The sequence below is a fragment of the Aphelocoma coerulescens genome, chromosome 17 (assembly GCF_041296385.1).
Source record: "Aphelocoma coerulescens isolate FSJ_1873_10779 chromosome 17, UR_Acoe_1.0, whole genome shotgun sequence".
Taxonomy (NCBI): Eukaryota; Metazoa; Chordata; class Aves; order Passeriformes; family Corvidae; genus Aphelocoma; species Aphelocoma coerulescens.
The window spans coordinates 5226531-5245068 of NC_091030.1; the positions used below are offsets into that span (position 1 = coordinate 5226531).

The 18538-nt window shown below is 46.4% G+C and overlaps 1 protein-coding gene across 12 annotated transcripts in view; it reads right to left on the bottom strand.

Moving 5' to 3' along the window:
* The window catches only part of DNM1 (dynamin 1), a 67991-nt gene that overhangs the window by 15039 nt on the left and 34414 nt on the right, over positions 1 to 18538 (bottom strand). For 9 of the 12 annotated variants that reach the window (XM_069032139.1, XM_069032149.1, XM_069032146.1 and 6 more), the window contains exons 11-16: positions 14189 to 14275; positions 13925 to 13995; positions 13426 to 13477; positions 12254 to 12265; positions 10873 to 10986; positions 552 to 661 (exon numbers count right to left, since the gene is read on the bottom strand). In XM_069032139.1, the coding sequence (XP_068888240.1) occupies positions 552 to 661; positions 10873 to 10986; positions 12254 to 12265; positions 13426 to 13477; positions 13925 to 13995; positions 14189 to 14275 (446 nt within the window). The remainder of the gene's footprint in view (positions 1 to 551; positions 662 to 10872; positions 10987 to 12253; positions 12266 to 13425; positions 13478 to 13924; positions 13996 to 14188; positions 14276 to 18538) is intronic. The other 3 variants (XM_069032144.1, XM_069032143.1, XM_069032141.1) reach the window with 1 other exon arrangement.

The following is an 18538-nucleotide window of genomic DNA, read 5'->3' on the forward strand; positions in this document are numbered from 1 at the left end:
CCATATTTGACAAAGATATCAGTGACCAGGGAATCCTCCTGTCATTTTAAGACAGAGACACAGAGACATTTGGTCCCTTGCTAGGAACCTCATGATGACCCTGCAAGAGGAATTTTTTTTTTAAATCAAGTTTGATGGCTCTCAAATCAGTTGCATGTTTCAACAAGGCCTGAAAAGGATTCCCTTTTCAATTCTGCTTGCTGCTGGACTTCTCCAGCCATCCCATGTCCTTTGGCTTTCCCTAGTCACTCACCAAGAACATTGTGATTATAAATATATATCCCAGTCAGAGGCAGACCCAGGTAACGACACCAAAACACTGAAGGGTAAGTTAACACCACAAGCCATGCACTGGCAAAAAAATGGAAGTTATACATATCTGTAAGACCAGAAGGAATGAAGTTAAGTCCTCCCATCTCCTTCAAAAGTGGCTGTCCTGAAAGGACACTCACATCTTTCCTGGACAGCTATCTTAACACACTCATCCCTACCCTGTTACATAAACCCCATCCCTAGCTCCAGCAGCTTGGTGTGCTGAGATGGGAGCATACCTCTGTTCAGTGTTGAAGAGAGCAAAGATATGCTTGCTGGACATGAACCCCTTCTCCACATCTCGCAGTTTCAGGTTATCCACTGGTAACATGTACTTCTTTTCTTTCTCCTGAAAAGGGAATGAGGAACAAGTCGCTCCCTGCTCCAGTGGCACCTCTGCTCTGCCAGCACGGAGCATTAGCAACACAGCCCCACATCAACAGAGGCATTCTCAGACCCAGGTCCTCTGTTTCCTTGAGTCTGTGAGAGAAGGGGACCTCTGGAAACAAGAGTTTGTCCTTCCCAACACTTTTGTGATGTGGCCCAAAAACCCCATCCCATTAACTCTTCCAGGGCCAGGCACCATCACAGCACTGTCCAACTTCCCCGATTATGCTCAGCATTGTGGTCCCACTCTTCCTAGAAAAGGGATCAATCCGGGTTCAGGAAAAGCCAGGCATGTGATGCAGAAGCTGGTTTGATACAGAAGTTATGCGTCAATAAACCATGATGTTAAATATTATGTTAAAAATCTGGCATGCATACATGCATACATACATATATATATATATATATATATATGTATCTCAAATTTACCTCTTCAGAAAACCTGACTTGCTGGTTTTGTTACTTCATCCTATCACTGTCCTAGTCCTACACTCTATTAGTTGTTGTGAACCCTTCACCTTCATAAAAAACAGAAATGTCAAAACCTGATCTTAACTTTTACATTTGCATTCAGAAACTAAGAAATGGTAAGCCTTGCTTAGTCTCAAATCTGGATCTACAGCAAATTAATAGAACTGAGTTTGGTTTAAGGCCTTCATTTGGAGCATCCTATTCCAGCTGGGAATTATACCCCAGCATAACAAGAGAGGGAGCCCTCACACTGGTCTCCAAAAGGCTATCCAAGACTAAACTAAAACCAGAGCATACTCCTATGTGCAAAGCAAGCGTGTGTGACTGTCCCTTTGTGAGATCTTGTGCGTTTGTAGACCTTTCTTGGCTGGAAACAACATGACCACTCTTGGGGAAAACAAGATGGAAAACAAAGACGGTCAGTGAGCAAAGATCGTGAAGAGCTGACCAGGAAAGAAGGGCAGGGCAGAAGAGCAGGTACAAGTGACAAAGCTGCTGAGCTCAAACACCCAGACAATGGCAAGTCCAGCCTAACATCCTCTTAAGCTTCAGCTAAACTGACTTGAGTTTGCTAAGGATACCAGCACCTCACAGTTCTGAGATACCCCAAAGATCAAACTGTACCAGTTCATTACAAAACACATGCAACAAGAATATCCCAAAAAACAGCACCTAGAAAACAGAAGAGATCACTTGGGTTGCTGCCAGACTCTCTCTCAAAGGTGCCAGGCTATGAAAACAGGAGAATTCTTCCAAGCAAATTTCCCTGGACTTTCTAATACTGCGGATCAGTTTAAATTAGATGTGGGTAGGCATTTTTCTAATGGGATATCTGTCAGCCACATGCTGGTCTTAGAGCTACACAGACTACTTCAGGTTCTGTGAGCCACAAACAACTTGCAGCTTTCTATTACTCTGGGTTATTATTATGCTGATTTAGTCTGAACTAGTGACCTAGAAGTGAACAACACCAACTGCTGAGTCCCTGGCCGAGTCAGACCATCCCCACTGCAGCCTCACTTAACTAGAACTCGCTGCATTCACCCCACAGTCCCTGGGCTAGTAAAAAAAACCAAACAAAAAAAACCCAAAAAAACCCACAAACCAATAAAACCCAACAAAAACCACTGATGTTACAAATGTCTGAGAAAAACCTTCTGCATTAGACCCACATAATTCCATAGAAGTTTTGCAGTGATGTCATTCTTCAGGAAAAAATGTCAAAAGGTAAGGGAATTCCATGTCCCTGATATGGAAACAACATGCTCTTTGCCAGAGTTTCAACTTTCACCCTTTCCAAGCTCTCACATAAATGCTGCCACATGATCCAGACAACGCTATCTCCACATGCTGATCTTTCCACAGACCACAGGGAAGACAAAATATTTGTCTGCCAGCACAACGTATCAGTCCTCGAGGTGGAGGTAGCAAGAGCAATCAAGTGGAGGACATGGGCACAAGACAAGAAGCCCCCAAGCCAGGCAAGCTGCAGTGAGCCCCTGCTGCTCCCCATCTCCCCACACCCCCCCCTTCCCAGTTCCCCACTTCAGCCTTTCCAGCTTCTCAGTTTTCAACCCAGCCTGTTTTATATCAACACTCTGACTTCATTTCCTGAATGTAGAGACAGGAAAGTGTGGAATGAGCTGCCAAGGGCTGAACCTCTCAAAACTTTGGCTGAGCGCTCTGCCCATATGTTAGCAATCTGGCAGGGTGTGCTATGGCTGAGCAGCATCCTGGGCAAGGGGGAAAAGGGCTTCTCTCTCTCTAGCTTTCCAGACTTGGAGTCAGGAGGAAAGAGAAGGAAGAGCCAGCACACATCAAAATGGGAAAGTAGTTTGTGAAATCCTATATTCAAAGTCCTCAGTCTGATCCCAAGAGGCTTACGTTGCTCATATTGCCCTTTATCAATAAGGGGAGGAAAAAAAATATTAGGCAAAACTCTCCCTGAGCAGCAGAGTATGTGTTATATAAAATGTGCTCGTTGGCTGTGAGTTGATCTGTAGAGCCATGAGGCCAAGGGGAGGTGGGGCAGTGGCAGAGGCCCCCAGACTGTACAAAACAGAACACGGTGCTCAGTTTTGGCTTGGGAATATTGCAGGCACAATGATGTAACGACCCCTCATCAGGGCTGCTGCTCCCCACAGGAGTCTCAGCCTGCATGGAGACCTGCAGAAAGAGATGACTGCCAGCTCCTTGCAGAGGCAGGATAAATGCTAGAGGATTATTCCCCCGCCTCCGGCACAGTGCAGAATACAGCCATATGGCTCTGTACTTTGCATCTACCAGGGAAAGAAAATAGACGTGGCCAGGAAGCTGACCAGGATCCACGAGCCATTCCAGCAGTGGGATGGAAAGCACACTAACTGGAGGAAAAAAGTGATGCTGCAGTTGCAGCCTGATGTTCCAATGTCCTTTACTGTTGCTACACATCTTATGGTAGCTAAATCCTAGAGATGGGTTTTGGACAGATGTAGCAATAATCTGTACCATCACCTGAATTATTTGTTGCTAACCTGTAGGTAATAACCTACAAGAAGTTCACAGAATTCAGCAGGCAGCAAGCCAGCCTGAGTCCAAGCATTCCCTCCATTCACCTGGACTGCCTCAGCAGCAAAGTAAATTTTCCTGCTCTTGGATACATGCAAAATGAAGCTGACAGATGCATGTGTGGGCTCCCTAAGGTTGGAAATTGGCACTCACAGCACAAGAAAGTAATTGGCAGAATTATTAGGTCTCAGTTTGCATTTGGAGCATAAATAAACTAATTAAAGGTTTCCCTGTAGCTATTATGACAAACACCTTCTGCACCGAGACAAGGGTCTGTGGATATGGGAGAAGACATTGCCATTGCTTTAATTGGGGGCTGTGTGAAATTAGGAAAAATTAATCTTGCTTAAACCTCTTAATCTCCTTTCCCCTCCTGTAAGATGTAAAGTATTACGGGTAAACAAACCTGTCCCAGAGATGCTTGGAGTTTCAGTAAAATTGTTTCTGTTAAACGCATGCACAGCATTTTGGGAACTCCAAAATTCATAAAACTCTACTCAAATGGAGAAACATTAACATCATAATTTATAATAAACACACTGCATGAATACATGCACACTAAACAACTGTTAGGAAGAAGCCTCTGAAAAACAGTTTGGAGTATTTGAAAGCAAGTGAACTGAGCTTTTCAAGCTGAACCAACCACTCCACTCCCCCAAACAAGATGTTACCAACTGCTTTCTGCTTCTTGTCCTAGCAAGTAGAAGAGCTGAATTTCTGAGACGTGATTCCTCCAGGAAGCCTTGGTCACCCTCTACATACATACATCTTGAGACCATCTTTCCCAGACAAAGCCCACCTGTATCGCTTTTACCCTCAGAGCATAATTTATAGGAATGATTCCTCTCCCAAGCTGTGGAGCAGCTGTAGTGGCTTGTTTACATCAGAAAGCTGCCTTGGTTTAACTTAAACAACACATCCTATGATTTTAAGCTGATTTAGTTCAAAAGCTCTGTAGACACTAGACCTGGACTCGTGATTAATCACAACCATTACTGTTGGCTTAGTAAACACAGCAGTGGTAATTAACTCACCTGCACAAAAGTAAAGGTTTTTATTCACATCAGCTGAAATAACATGCAGATTTAAATCTCCAGCCAAGTGCAACCCTAAGAAGCCATCAGGGGGTTTATGGGGAAGCACAGGCAGAAACCTGAGCTGCTTGAGAGACTATAGTGCCCAAAACTCGACTGTCATGACCTCTCTAAGGTAACAGCAATGCTCATCAGCCTTCAAAAAGGACAACCAGGCACTTCTCCCTGCACCTGTCCTTGTGCCAGGGCAGGGATGAACCATCCCAGAGTATCTGACTTGCTTTGCTAAGGTAAAGCACAACACGCATACACACACAAAGTGTTTCACACCCCTGACAGAGGGTGGGTTACACTTCTCCAGCGCATGGTTAGTGCCAAGATGGGAGTTCCAAGTGTTCATATGTTCAGTCACAAATCTTAACCATCCACACCAGGAGAAGGAATCCTGGAAGGGAGACGTGAATAAAGTCCTTTTTATCCCTGCAGCACAGGGAGACGGAGCAAAGCACGTGGGCAGGGACTAACATCTGGAATCGCTACATGGGACCCAGGCATCACAGAAAGCGACAGCATTCCTCAAGTTTCCATGCGGGGTAGGGAACCCTCCTTTCCCCCGCGCAACCCCATCCGTCAGCCGCTCACTTCCTGCCAAACTCGGCCTTCCCAGCAGCCAGCAAGCTCCTCCCTCGAGTCTAGTTAGCTTTCCACTGCCACGTCAAGTGAGGCAGAAGGACAGAAGGGAAGCAAGAAGGGAGGGAGCAAAAACCAGAAGAGGGAGGGAGGCTCAGCAATGCCAGGGCGTAGTGGGGGGAGAGAAAGAGGGGATGTAGATTACTCCTGCAGCAGCCAGAGGTGAGCTGCAAGGGTAACTGGCCAAGGTTGCGTTCTGCAACCCTGTCAAAGGATCTTCTGGAGGGCTTGAAAGCAAAGGCTGGTCCTGTTTGAGCTTTGCTCTGGACCCGCTGATCTTCAGGACGGGAGATGAGGTGCATGGGGCCTGAGGATCCTCCCACACAGGTCCGTGGGGAAGAAAAGGACTTGAATGAAGCAACAAGTTCTGCACACCTGGGTGACAGCCAAGACTTCACAGCATTTCCTCCTCAAACTGCAGTAATCGATTTTTTTTTTTCTCTTTCTAAAAAGGTACAGCATATCCCAGGTGGAATCCAGGTACCAGCCTGACACCAGCACTGGAAGAGGAAGGCGCTTGGAAACTTGCTCCAAATTGGAAACATGCAGGGAGCAACATTTCTTCTCCCCCAGCTGCCAGAGGAGGATGTTTTCCCAATCAGGACTTGGACTTTTGTTCACCCCATCTCTGCCCCGCACAACCCCGTCCCAAAAGCAGGGAGGGGAGAGGACTAATGAGCTGCTGATTGCCGGAGAGCAGATTGCAGAGGCTCCACTCCGTCTGCCCAGTGTTCAGACTACCTGTTCAGGACTACAAGATTGTACAGTAGTCTGCACATTGGTTAGGCTGTGCTGGGATACACCACACACTGCCAGTGCTGCACGGGGACGGCAACACCTGCACGGCAGAGGGACATGCTTGGAGAGGGTGGGCTGTGGGGATGGCTGCATGCAGAGGTCACTCATCCCTCACCCTGGGAGGGTCTAACCCTTTGGAGCCATGCCTGATCATCACTTTTACCTGCCTGTTCACCAGCCTACTCACAATCCTTTCATTTCTCCTCCATCTCTTTCATTCCATTCTTATTTCTTTCAGTTTCATGTGCTTGTCCCAAGGTAGCTGTGTTCAGGATGGCTTGTGTTTCACATGCTAAGCTTTGCCATAAAATGCAGAAATAGACACATAGGCCTGTCAGAGTCACAACTGCGGTGTGCTTTGCTACCTGAGAAGGCAGATTCAAGCAGAGAAAGGTGACTGGAGAAAGGGGAGTTCATAGCGTAAAGAATACTGGTCATAATACAAAGAAAAACCCACAAGGGATTCAAAGTTTGAGGTATGGATGCTCTGGATGTTGTATTAGCTTTGACGTTTGTCTGCCAGAGAAAGAAGAGAAACTGAGTGAAAGCACAAATGGGGACTGATTAAAACTGAGTAAGATTATGAGAAAACATACACTTGTGAAAAAAGATAAGTGCATGAATGAAAAGGCTCCACAGAGAATGTAAAGAAAATGAACATGTTCCAGAGAGCACATAAGAGCAGCATGAAAGCAGGAGAGGAACCACCTCAGAGCAGACCTGCTCTTATGGTCTTTAAAACAAGCTGGATGCAAAAACCTAACTGCAGCCAACTCATCACAGCAAGTTTCTGATGACTGGTGGGCATCTGAGTAAAGAAAAAGGATTTTTTCCAGCTGATCTGGGCCTCAAGGACATGGATTGGGGAGTGGGAAGAGGGGCTAGAGAAGAGGGAAGTGCATGTGTGCAGTGGGGGGGACAATCTCTATTGATCCATGTGCTTATTTTTAAACTACAATTGGGTAAGAGACACTGACAGGTACAGAATACACAGCTATCTAGTGACTGTCAATAAGGTCACATCTTCCACAGGACAGGAATATGTTTCAAGCAAAAGAGAAGGCATGAAGACAGAGAAGAAGCTCAAGAACAACTGATGCATCAGGAATCAACACGATCTGTAAGGAATATGAAGCACCCACGCACACCTCAAGTACCTAAAACTCTGCAGTCACCCCTCCTTGTACACACACAGGTCTCAAATGCAGTGACATTGCATGCAAGTCGTGAATACCCTCACAGAAGCAAATAAGGTCATTCTTCTAATGTAGCCACCCATTCAGAGAAGACCCAAATTTCTAGTACATGATTTACCTGAGTAAGGACAAAAGGTTCCATCTGTATTGCACATTCACACAAATTCCCAAAGGAAGCAGCAGATATAGCCATCTACCCAGCTGTGCAAACACTCCAGCACAAAGTGGCACACAGGCACTCCAGCAGGAACAGTCACCCTGCAGAGCCGGGAGTGAGCTTTACTGACAGGAACCACAGAGCACAGTGCTCATTCCATCCTGCCTACAAGGTCCCTCTCACCAGCAGCTCTATCCAAGCTCACAGACCCTCTTTTCCAGCAGGCAGGAAAGCCCTGAAGAATCACGGGCACTGTGCATTTCATAAGGGATCTGGGCAGAAGGACTTTTCGAATCAAATTCTTGTATCATGGCCACTGTGGCACTTGCTGAGCAGCCAGTGTACTCTGGTGCTGTGCTGCTGCTCCACTGGGATACTATGGCCTCCCTGAGCAAGGAAACCTCACTCTGTACTGCCAACAGCCAGAGCAGGCTCCTCCCCACCTCTCCTTCCCACTGCTGGCCTACAGCATGATCCCACAGGGTTCAGGAGATGCAGGTACCTCAGGAGGGTCGCCAGGTCTTGGGAGGCCAAACTTTCTGTGGGGCCACTCTCCATGGGGCCAGTGTTTGACTCATTGAAGGGAGACAGGAAGAAAAACAGAGAGCCCAGGAGCACACACACATGCTCTTGGCAGCAAGGCAGAGTGGGGAGCCAACTTTCCACCCCCGCCTGGCCCACTCTTTCCTTCCCCTCCCATTCCCCAGCACACTCCTTCAGGCCCCTCCAGAGCATCCACAGCCATATATCCCCACTAACATGTAATGCTGGGCCCTTTAAGACATTTTAAGCTTCAGTTCCTTTCTTCACAGGCAGAGAAAAAACAAGCCAGTGCTGCGGAAAGACTGGTATTTCACTAATGGGGTCCAGATGTCTTCATTCCACAGACTCTGGGTCCTGGCTTGTGGGACAGGGCAGGGAGAGGCGGTGTCCCCAATCCTCCTGGCCCCAGAGGTGCTGGCCTAGCCTTCGCCCTCACCCCACCACACACCACCTCACCCTGCTCCTTCCCCCATCAGCACCCACAGCTCTGCTACCAGCACTTCCATCCTCAAAAGGCAGATTCAGCTTCCTCCTTGTTCCCTCTGGAAAGCAGCCAGAGCACAGGGGAACTGGGACAAGAGAGCCCACAAAAGTGCAGGGTGGGGCAGACACAGCCTCCCGCTTCCTTCCAGAGCTGAAGCAAAGAAAGACCACAGTGTACAACCTTTGAAAAAACATGAGATTGTTTCAGGAGCTGAAGAGGACATGAGTTCTCCTGAACTGGTGGAGAAGGAGAGCCCTGGAACAGACATGCAAAGATCCCTTGTCTGACGGGGGACCATGCACTGTGAGCAGCTTTCGGGCATTGAGTCAGCTCCATGCAGTACTGAGGTTTGGGATGGGAATCCCCATGCTCAAGGCTCTCCCAGCTGCCCATCAAATGCACCAACTTTTAGCCTGACTCAATATTTGAGTCCAGGCAGACGTTGCTTCCTTTCTCCCTCACAACAGCCAGTGATCAAGGAGTTGAACTTGGGGAGGAAGCAAATAAAACACACACTTCCCTTTCCCCCCTGCTCCCACTCAGTTGAAAACAAAGGCTCCTTTCTCAGAGGCAGCTCAGACCTCATCGCTGCTGGTTTCTGTGTTTAAGGGATGGGGACTGGCAGGGAACTGTTTTCATTAGGCAGCTCTGCAGAAGGGAAATGGTGCAGACCTCCAGTTGCTATCGACCCCCAAGGCTGCCCTCCCTCAGGAGGGGAGGGAGGTCCAATCCCCATCCCAGGCAACTGGAATCTATCAACAGTTTATACATCCCCACTGCAGCCTGCCCTCCCTCCCACTCCCTGGGGGAAGAACAGGGAATTCTGATCATCTCTGTAATACAGATGTAGCAGCTGGCTTTGATTAAACTACTTGATGTTTATAACCACTCGACCTGCATATGAAGCCCAGAGGAGAGGGAAGTTTCCCCAAGCAACTCTGAACACAAAGGGCAGGGGTCTTACAGCAGAGAGACACTGATTTAGTGAAAGCCATTTCGATGCCTGGTTCTTCAATTAGGAAATTGCTGCCTGCTCATCCATAGCAGCACAGCAGCCATCTCCATACAGAAAGCAATATTTAGAGGCTGATCCATCACTGTATTTGTCATCATTTCTACCTGCTGAGAAGTAAACAGGCCCACTGATAGCAACTAGACAAGAAGCCAGGCCTGACTGCAGCTTCCAGACACAATACTGACTGCCTCAGAACACGTGAGGGACACAAACCACAATAAGAGGCAAAGCAGTTTCTTCATTTGCAGTCAGAAACCCTGATCAACTCAGAGTTTATGACTACATCATACCAGACATTTTTCATCTCCCAGCACATTGAGGGGACCAAACCTTTCAATCATGTTCTTACCAGAACCATCCAGCTATTCTTTCTCTTTTCAAAGTAACCAAAAAGGACAATTATCTACCTTTGTCTTGCATAGGAAGTAAGACACTGTTGACAGTGATTTCAGCTGGAATGATTCTGTCTGCTTATAACAATTCCCACTGAAGCAGAAACACATCACAGCATGTTGCCAGAATTGCTAATATTCAAGATTATCAAGCAACTCTACAGAGTAGGTCCATGCTCCTAACAGTGATACTCCACACATCACTGTACTTGATCAGCAGAACTCTAACCATTTACAACTCAAACAATTTTAAATATAACACATTCACTGGCACATTCAATATAGAAACAGTAAAAAGACATTCCTACTTTACATGTTTAAGAGCTGGACCTGAGAGAGATTAAGTAATTTATTCGCACTCAGAAGGAGCCAGCACCTGAGCTAGAGTGTCAGGTCCATAGCTTTTGTTGTTTTCCTCTGAGAAAGCTTTTTTCTTGTAACCAGGAGATGCATGAAATCATCTGCCATGCGCCTTCAGAAAACTCACTGCTGCCCCACAAATGCCTAGAAGTCCAAACTTTGGAACTAACCCATCACACCCTTGATGATCACAGCTGCCACAGCAAAATTAATAAAGGTCAAATTCATTCCAAGAGCCTGTCAACTTTCCACTGAGCCAGAACTTCAAGCATAAATATTACTCCTTGTGCGTCAAACAAGCCACATTCACATCAATTCAGAAATGCTCAGCAGTACTGAGGCCATGGGGATCCTGGCCCAAGGACAGTTTCAGCTTGTCACAAGCTGCAGACAGCATTCAGAAGATACATCTGTAACACCCAGTGATCTGAAGGGCTTGTCCTCATCAGATGCCTGAGACTCAAGCAGCAGAGTTGAGCTACTCACCTCATCATCCTTGTACCAGGAGAGGTTCTCCGCTGTCAGGACAAACCAATACTCCTTGGAGCCACCCTTCATGATCCCAATGTTGTTGATGGTGAGCCAGCCCTTCCGGATCACCTGAGGGGGTGGAAGCCGTAAGCATTAACATGGACAATCATTCCTGGCCTTAGGTGACAGAGGAAGGATCCAAGGGTATCCCCACACACAGAGCAGTATGGAAAGACAAGGAACATGGTGCTCTCTGCTGCTGCCAGAAGAGCCCCCCATTCAACCAGTGAAGGTCCCTGCCCCAAAAGGGCCAGGAATAGTATAAAAAGGAGGCAGGAAGGAACCTGGCAGTGCTGTGCATTATACCCTCTGCCAAGAAGAAAGATACAGAAAGAACTACATCAGGAGTGCCTTGGACATTGGCACAATCTACAAGCACCAAATCACAGTAAAACACCCAGAAAAGGCCATGCCTAGAGAAAACCAGGACACCAGCACACCTTTCAGCACACTGCAGGTGTGGAGTGTTTCACTCAACTCAGGGTAGGGAGAACCAGTTCAGGACACGGCCAAGCACCCCAGAAAGAATTGAGTTTAGTAAAAGGAGTCACTAAGGATAACAGAACAAAATGGTGCATCTGGAATTAGTATCCTGGACTTCAGCATGCCCAGGTATTTGGGTAGTCATATTAATTTAGGGCAAGACAAGTTCCTAGAAGTTTAGTCTGTAAAGAAGCCAGGCTATTACTCTCTAGGGGACTCTATTCACTGAGCGGTGGTTTAGAACCCCACCCATAATCAAATGCAGGTATGTATCCACATTAAAGGCATTAGCTTTTATGCCTATGACTGCACTATTCACACCCAAAAACATCTGCGTGCATTATGTGTGTACCTTGTTGTATGGATATGCTTGCTGAAAGCTTCCTGGCATTGAAAAACCTTAAGACTGCACAGTGTATTAGCAGGTTGCATTGTGTGAGCCATCTACCCAGTTGGCCTACCTGGTTACCTGCCCTGGAGGTACAGGATCATTTCAATTGGCAATTTACTCTGTAAAGGCAAACGTAGGAGCCTCGGGTCTTCATCTCCTGCCTTCTAAGCTCAGGCTAGTCCTACTCTCCCTGTGGACAGGAGAGGGCAGTGGAACAGAACTACACATCCTCGGATTGCTGCTTTTTATCTCCACCCACTCAAAAGATGTACCCGCAGCTCTGAATTTTTCCTCAACATACTACCTTTCCACCTTGTTTCTGCTTCATCTGTGTCTAATGCCAGCTGCCCTACTCTCCCCATCCAGTAGCAGAGGGAATAATGTGTTTATGCCTTGGTTTTGCCTTCCCAGATGCAACATTAATGTTCATTAGCACACCCTGCTGAGTGGCCTTCTACTCACCAGGATCTCATCCTGCAAAGGGGAACCATAGCAACAGCAGCAGAGCAGAGAGCAGGAGAGGAGCAAAGAGAGGAGAGATTGTTACTAGGAAAGTTGGAGCAGGAGAAGAGAGGCTCAAAAATAAAATAAATTGGGGGCTGGTAGCAAATCTTTCACCCCAGGTGTTAACACAAGCAACCCCATCCCAAAATAAATCTGCTAACAGGAAAGTGAAAGCACTTTACAGGTAGATCCAGAGTCTACCCTTTGCACTCTTCTACACTCAGCTCTACTGTAAAGGACTGCAGAGGATGGGATTCCCTACAGCTGCTCCAAAATGGCTGGCTAGCCAGCCCAACCTGCTGAGAACATCTGCCTGCCAACAGTCTGAAACAGTCCGCAATGTCATGTCCAGGGAGAGGTAGCCAAACATTTTGTTATGAAGAGGATGGATGTCAGGAGTGAATGTCTTTTAAAAAGACTAAGCAAAAGCATTTGCTTCCATTCTCTATGAAGTTGCTTGTAAGGCTTTGTTTCCAAGATCTTCTAGCCAAGATAGCCTTGCCATGTCCCCAGCAAATCTAGTCTCTTTTTAATTCTGTGTACACTCCTCACCGTTCCTGGAGGATTAAGGGAAGTCCTCCCCTCCACTGCTGTCTTCTCCCATGGGTGTGTTATACATACCCACTGCAACCATGGCTATCATCACCCTTCATCTACCTGTACAGAGATTTATATATTTCCAGTAAAGTTTTTCATAAAAAGAGTCCATGAATTCTCTCGAAATCTCTTTTTGGAAAGTAGATACCACTCATGGGAAAGACAACTAGAAAGGACAATTCTGTAACACTTCAGACCTAGTGTTCTGTACCTCTCACCTTGGCAGGAGAGTTGGCACAGTTAGAAAAGGGGCTTAACAAACAGGAATTTACAGAACATTAATAGGGATTTCTAGCAGAAAAGCGAGACCAGATCTTGATTATCAAGCTGCCTCCATTGCTGCCAGATGCTCAGTTCTTCCTGACTGCAGGGAGCCTAAACCACTATCTTCCAGTCATCAACAGTTTGATGAGTTAAAAAAAGGCAACACAAAAAAACAACTTAGAGCAGTGCTGCATCCAGTCCACCTGGGTAGCTTCCAGGTAGCAAACACATCCTCCTTGCAGCAGTGAAGGAGATGGAACTTGGCCTACCTGGTTACCAGCTGCCTTCTTCTTGCTCATCTGGCTGCTCCTCTGCTGAGCACTGCAAACAACAGCAGAGACATTCAAAACTTCTCAGGCTCTTCTTGATCACCTGAATCCTCCTCCCTTTGGATAGCTGCTACAGTGAGTTGGGGCCCCCCACCACTAGCTACCAAGCCTTAATAACTCAATCTTTTGCCATCTGCTCTCTCAGCTTGGACTACTCATCTTCTCGCTCCCACATGAACCTCATTTGGGTCACTAACCCTCCATAGCTGCTGCGTTTTTTTGTTCTGAAACAAATCTAATACTGCAACACCCCCTTCCATGCATCTCTAGCCTCCTCCCCAGTCTTGCAATCCAGAGTCATGGAAAAAACAAGCAATACTGAGAAGCTGCACCATTCTTGGGATCATAGCATCTGCACCCCATCTACTGGAGCAGCTACAGGACAGAGCCACAGGAAACACATGTGGAGAAGAGGAGGCAATAGGAGGTGGGTGCTTACTTGGCAAAGCCAATGAAATCCTCGTGGTTTGTGTTCATGTAAGCCAGCTCAATGTCTATTAGAAGCATGACCTGCGAAAGAGAGGCACAGAGCAAGAGGTTAGTGACTGACACTGCTAACAGGGGCACACAGAGCCCTGGACATTGTTCATCTGATCCCCTCTACTGCCAGACACCATTTGGCTCAGGCCCCTCTGACTTATAGACACCTTCAAAAGGTGTCCCCCACCCAATTTCCCCCCCAACACACACTCCTGATTCCCACCTGATCCTTGGTCCTGCCTTCTCTCTCACGGATGTGGGTGGTGACGATCCTCTCCATCTCCTCACGCAGATGAGGGTACTGGCTGAGCTGCAGGAGAGAGGAAACACGTGCACATGGGAAAGGGAGGTAAAAAGGGGGCTGCAGCCCCCCACATGTACACATGCACACATATGCCCTGCTATCAGATATTCTTGAGGGAAGTTCTAGAAAGCTGGACTTGCAGACAGATTTTTCCAAGTTCCTGGAGGTCTGTTGGGGGCAAAGTTAATTTCTGCTTGCTTTGGGCTTTAGAGAAAAGCCCTTTTCACTATTGCAGCAACCATTCTGTCTCACCAGAGACCTGCTCCAAACTCACCACATTCTTCCTGTCATGAGGCTTTTGGCAAACCCCAGATATAAGTGCACTGCTTCTTGCTGGTTGGGTTTTTCCTGTTAAAGTGAGTAGTTTCTCTGGTTGTTCAGCATTTCACTGTAGTAGGCTATGCACATGAATGGCCTGTTGTTACAACCTGTTAAGTCATATAGGAAGTGAAGTGGATTTCAGTCCCTGTTTGCTGAGGGACTAAGTGAAAGCATTTGTCTCTCTCCAACATCTGCAAGCAGAGACAGAGAATCTGACCAGCTCAAGGGTTCGTGTCTCCAAGAAACACCGTGCTCTGGGCATCCAACTGCTTCTACCTGTTCTCCACTGCGTTGGGGCAGGATTACATATCTATGTTCACATTGCATCTACAGCACATTTTTTGCCACATTACTGAGGAGTGAATACTTTCCTGCCCACACTGAGAAGCAAAAGGACTTTAGTGGCTGTGATTCAAAGGAAGATTATCTACAAAGATAATACCTGAGTTACACTTCTAGAATCAGCACCTTTAAAGTCTTCTGGGTTTCACACAGCACCTGCCATCTTGCCTAGAGTCATAAACTTCTAGTGATTCCTGCAGCAGAAACTGTTGCATTTCAGGTCAAGCCCAACACAGTCAAATAAAATTAATCCTCTAGATCCAGAATCCAGCCCTTTCTTCCCTACTTTACCTATTCATTGTGAAACTATTTTCCCTATGGTTTTTTAATATCACCTCCAATTTGACTATGATGGCAAACAGTATTTCCCAATATCAGTCTTTTATACCTGCTCAAGGGTGTGCATAAAAACAAAATCTCATTTGCCCATGACCTGTACTGCATTTGTTTTGTTCCCCCAGTTTATGAGGGCTTCTTCTGAAACCGGTTTGCCCTTTGTTTTGTATACATAATTATAACATGCTACAAGGAATAGCCTCAAAAAGTGCAGCATCACTACTGGAAGCCAGATCCCACACTAACCACCACCAATATTCCTAACATCTGCCTACAAACAGTTTCAAACTCTTTAAGCCCCCCTGCAGTCAAGCAAGTTGCAATAGCCTAGAACTGGAATTTGGACCAGATTTGACACTATTTTTAAATGTGTGGTTTGTTTTTGAAGGCCACAGAAGCAGGAAAAAACAAGTGGAATTAGTTCCCCTGTACCACCTTGTCTTGACAGCAAAAACTGGGTGTTCTCCGTGATCTTTTGGTTCAGGCAGCTGGTTGCTTCAGAAACAGACAGGGAAAGCTTCCTGTTTTCTTTGGGGGGGTTGGCAAAGGATAGATGGGCAAGTTATGTCAAACAGAAAAATAGGAAGTTGGAAAACCTTTAAGCAAGTCTCAGCTTCTTTGCTTCAAATTAAAAAAAAACAACAAACACAGTCAAACAAAAACCACATTCAAACCTCCCCACACCATCCCAGTCCCAACCAGTTCAAATGCACACAAAGTGCAAAACAAGTTGTGGTTTATTCAGAAACCAGGTTGTCCAGCAACATTCATGTGCAAAAATAAATTGGCAGCATTGGTCCCCATGCAGGAGTTTCTGACCCCAAGCATGCACAGGAGCAGCAAGGGTGGGCAAGGAAAGAGATAAACAAGCCATAGGATGTCACACCACCAAGGAACATGCAACAGGGTATAGAGGGGCAAGGAGTTATCACCAGCAGGACAAACAGCACCCAGAAATGCCATAACTCTGAAAGACAGGAGAGCAGGCGACCCTTCGAGGGGTAACGTCTGTCAGCCTGGGATCGTGTCCCAGCTAAGTGAGGTTTGATCCTGTTTTAGCATCATTTTCCTGTTTAATCAAAATACAAGCTTACAGCCCTCTTTGAAAACCAAATTGTCCCAATGTTCCTTAGTTCCCCTCTTTGCAGATTCTAGGAGTCCTTGCCAGCACACCAGAGGTCAACCTTCAGCTGAAGGGCTGCTGACTTGCAAGACTTTCCTGCACTTGTGAGACGCTGCAGTGCAGTCTGGCACAGAAGGCTCCTGCTTTTGGAAAAACACTAGCTAGAACATTATCCTCCTAAATGTAAGGGAGCATGCTTACACCAGCTTTCTGCTGCTTTTGGAGCTACTCTCCAATAGCAAGAAGCTCAGAATCAGGCCAGTCACAGGACAGCTGTTAATGGCCATCCTCTTCAGCCCTCAACTTTGTCTAAGAGTCAAGAAATAGTCAACTTTTCATACAAGAAAACTGTACTTCTGTGAACACAGATAGGTTTGCCACCTTCTGTGTTCTTTTATAGTCTCATAATATTCAATCTACACAGCTTTATCAACTGCACATACAATGATTTCTTCACCATCTGGGGTGAAATGAAATAATTGTGAGAGAACATAAACAATAACACACCACAGTTCAGGACAGCAACAAACCAAGGCTACAGGACTGTTAAGCTAATTCAAGAGGTGTTAGCCCAAGCAGCCTTCCTTTCCAGAAGCCTTGCAGGACTTCTGGTGAGTTTAAAGGTTTTTGTCATCTGAAAGGCAGTATCAGTCCACAACATGGCAGGCTGGGTATTACCTTACAATTAGCATCAGTCCTAAAATAGCCTTTTCCAGATGCTTCACCTAATAGCACATGCTCTCGTCCATGTCAAGCAGTTAGAGCTATAACATGCAAAATAAATATTGCAAATTAACTGATGTCCCTGTGCTGTTACGACCTTATGCCATCAGAACCCATCTTAGTCCAGCTGCAATCCTTAAGTGGCCTTTTCTTTCTTTCTCCTCTTTCAGAGCGAAGTACAGGCAAGATTAACCTTCTCACTACATGCAGACATTTGACTTTAAGCATTACTAAAGTCTTCCTTTTATCTTCCAGTACTGTTGCTACGTGTTTTCATTCAGGCAGTTATTTTACATCTAACATCTGCCTCTCTGGCCTCTCTGGCTTTAACCATAGCCATTAGTCTCCTACACTGTCACTATCACCTTCCTTATAGGATTACCCAGGTTGCATCACCTTGGCATATCCTCACAGGGTCATCCATCACATCATGGATTAAAAATCCACAGAGCAAGTCAGTATCCAGCCACTCTAATGACATGGTCCAATAGAGAAACCAGAATTCAACACACTTGAGGTTTTTATCATCATCCTTCTCTCTCCCCAACCAGAGCAGAGGTCACCAGCCAGTTACAGAACACAGTGCAAGCAATCACACCCATCAAAATAAAAAATCGGCATTAGAAATAGGCTGGGAAGGAGTTACTCTGCCTCACCACATCAGCCCCCACAACCTGGCAACACCAGGACTCCTCAAGAAATAGACTGGGCAGAGCTTGGGGCATGTCAAAGATGTGTCCTTACAGAGGTGGTGATGAGCTCTGCATTCCAAATGTGAGCCAGACCTTTTTAACTCATCTTTTGCCCTCACTCTGAACTCATATCAATTCCTATCTTCCCTTCCTTCCCAATTCAGGGCTCACCAAAATGCTGGTGAGTCTGGCTGTAACCCTGGAAGAAGGAAACTGTAATTCCCAAGTCCTAAAATAGCCCATGAAACAGTCCTTTCCAACTCAGTTTCCAGAATACACTTCTGCTGTGCCACATGTTTCTAGCCCCTCGCTGGTAAGTTTTACACCAATTGCCACATCTGCCTTTTTTTTTTTGAGGAGGCATGTAGTGCCCTCTCCTGGAGGGAACCAGCCTGGGAATCAAAGCCACTCGTGCCCCAGCTTCCAATAAGTATTTGACACCTTCCCTGCCACTCTCCACCTGCTGCTGCCCTCAGGCTTCACCTCCTGTGGTTCACCACATGCAAGGAAAAGCCTCCCACTACTTCCCACTGAGCATAGTTCATGGAGTGAGAAATCAGCAGGAAAATGATGTAGAGAGTGTAATGCCTGGAAAAGCTTTTCTCAAAGCCTTTTGGAATTCTGAATGTCTCTTGCAGAACGTCTTGCACCTCAAATTTTTCATCAACTGCTGTTTTGTAGATGCTACTGGTCAATATTCACTGCAGACCACTAATGCTGCAGGGGTGGGAG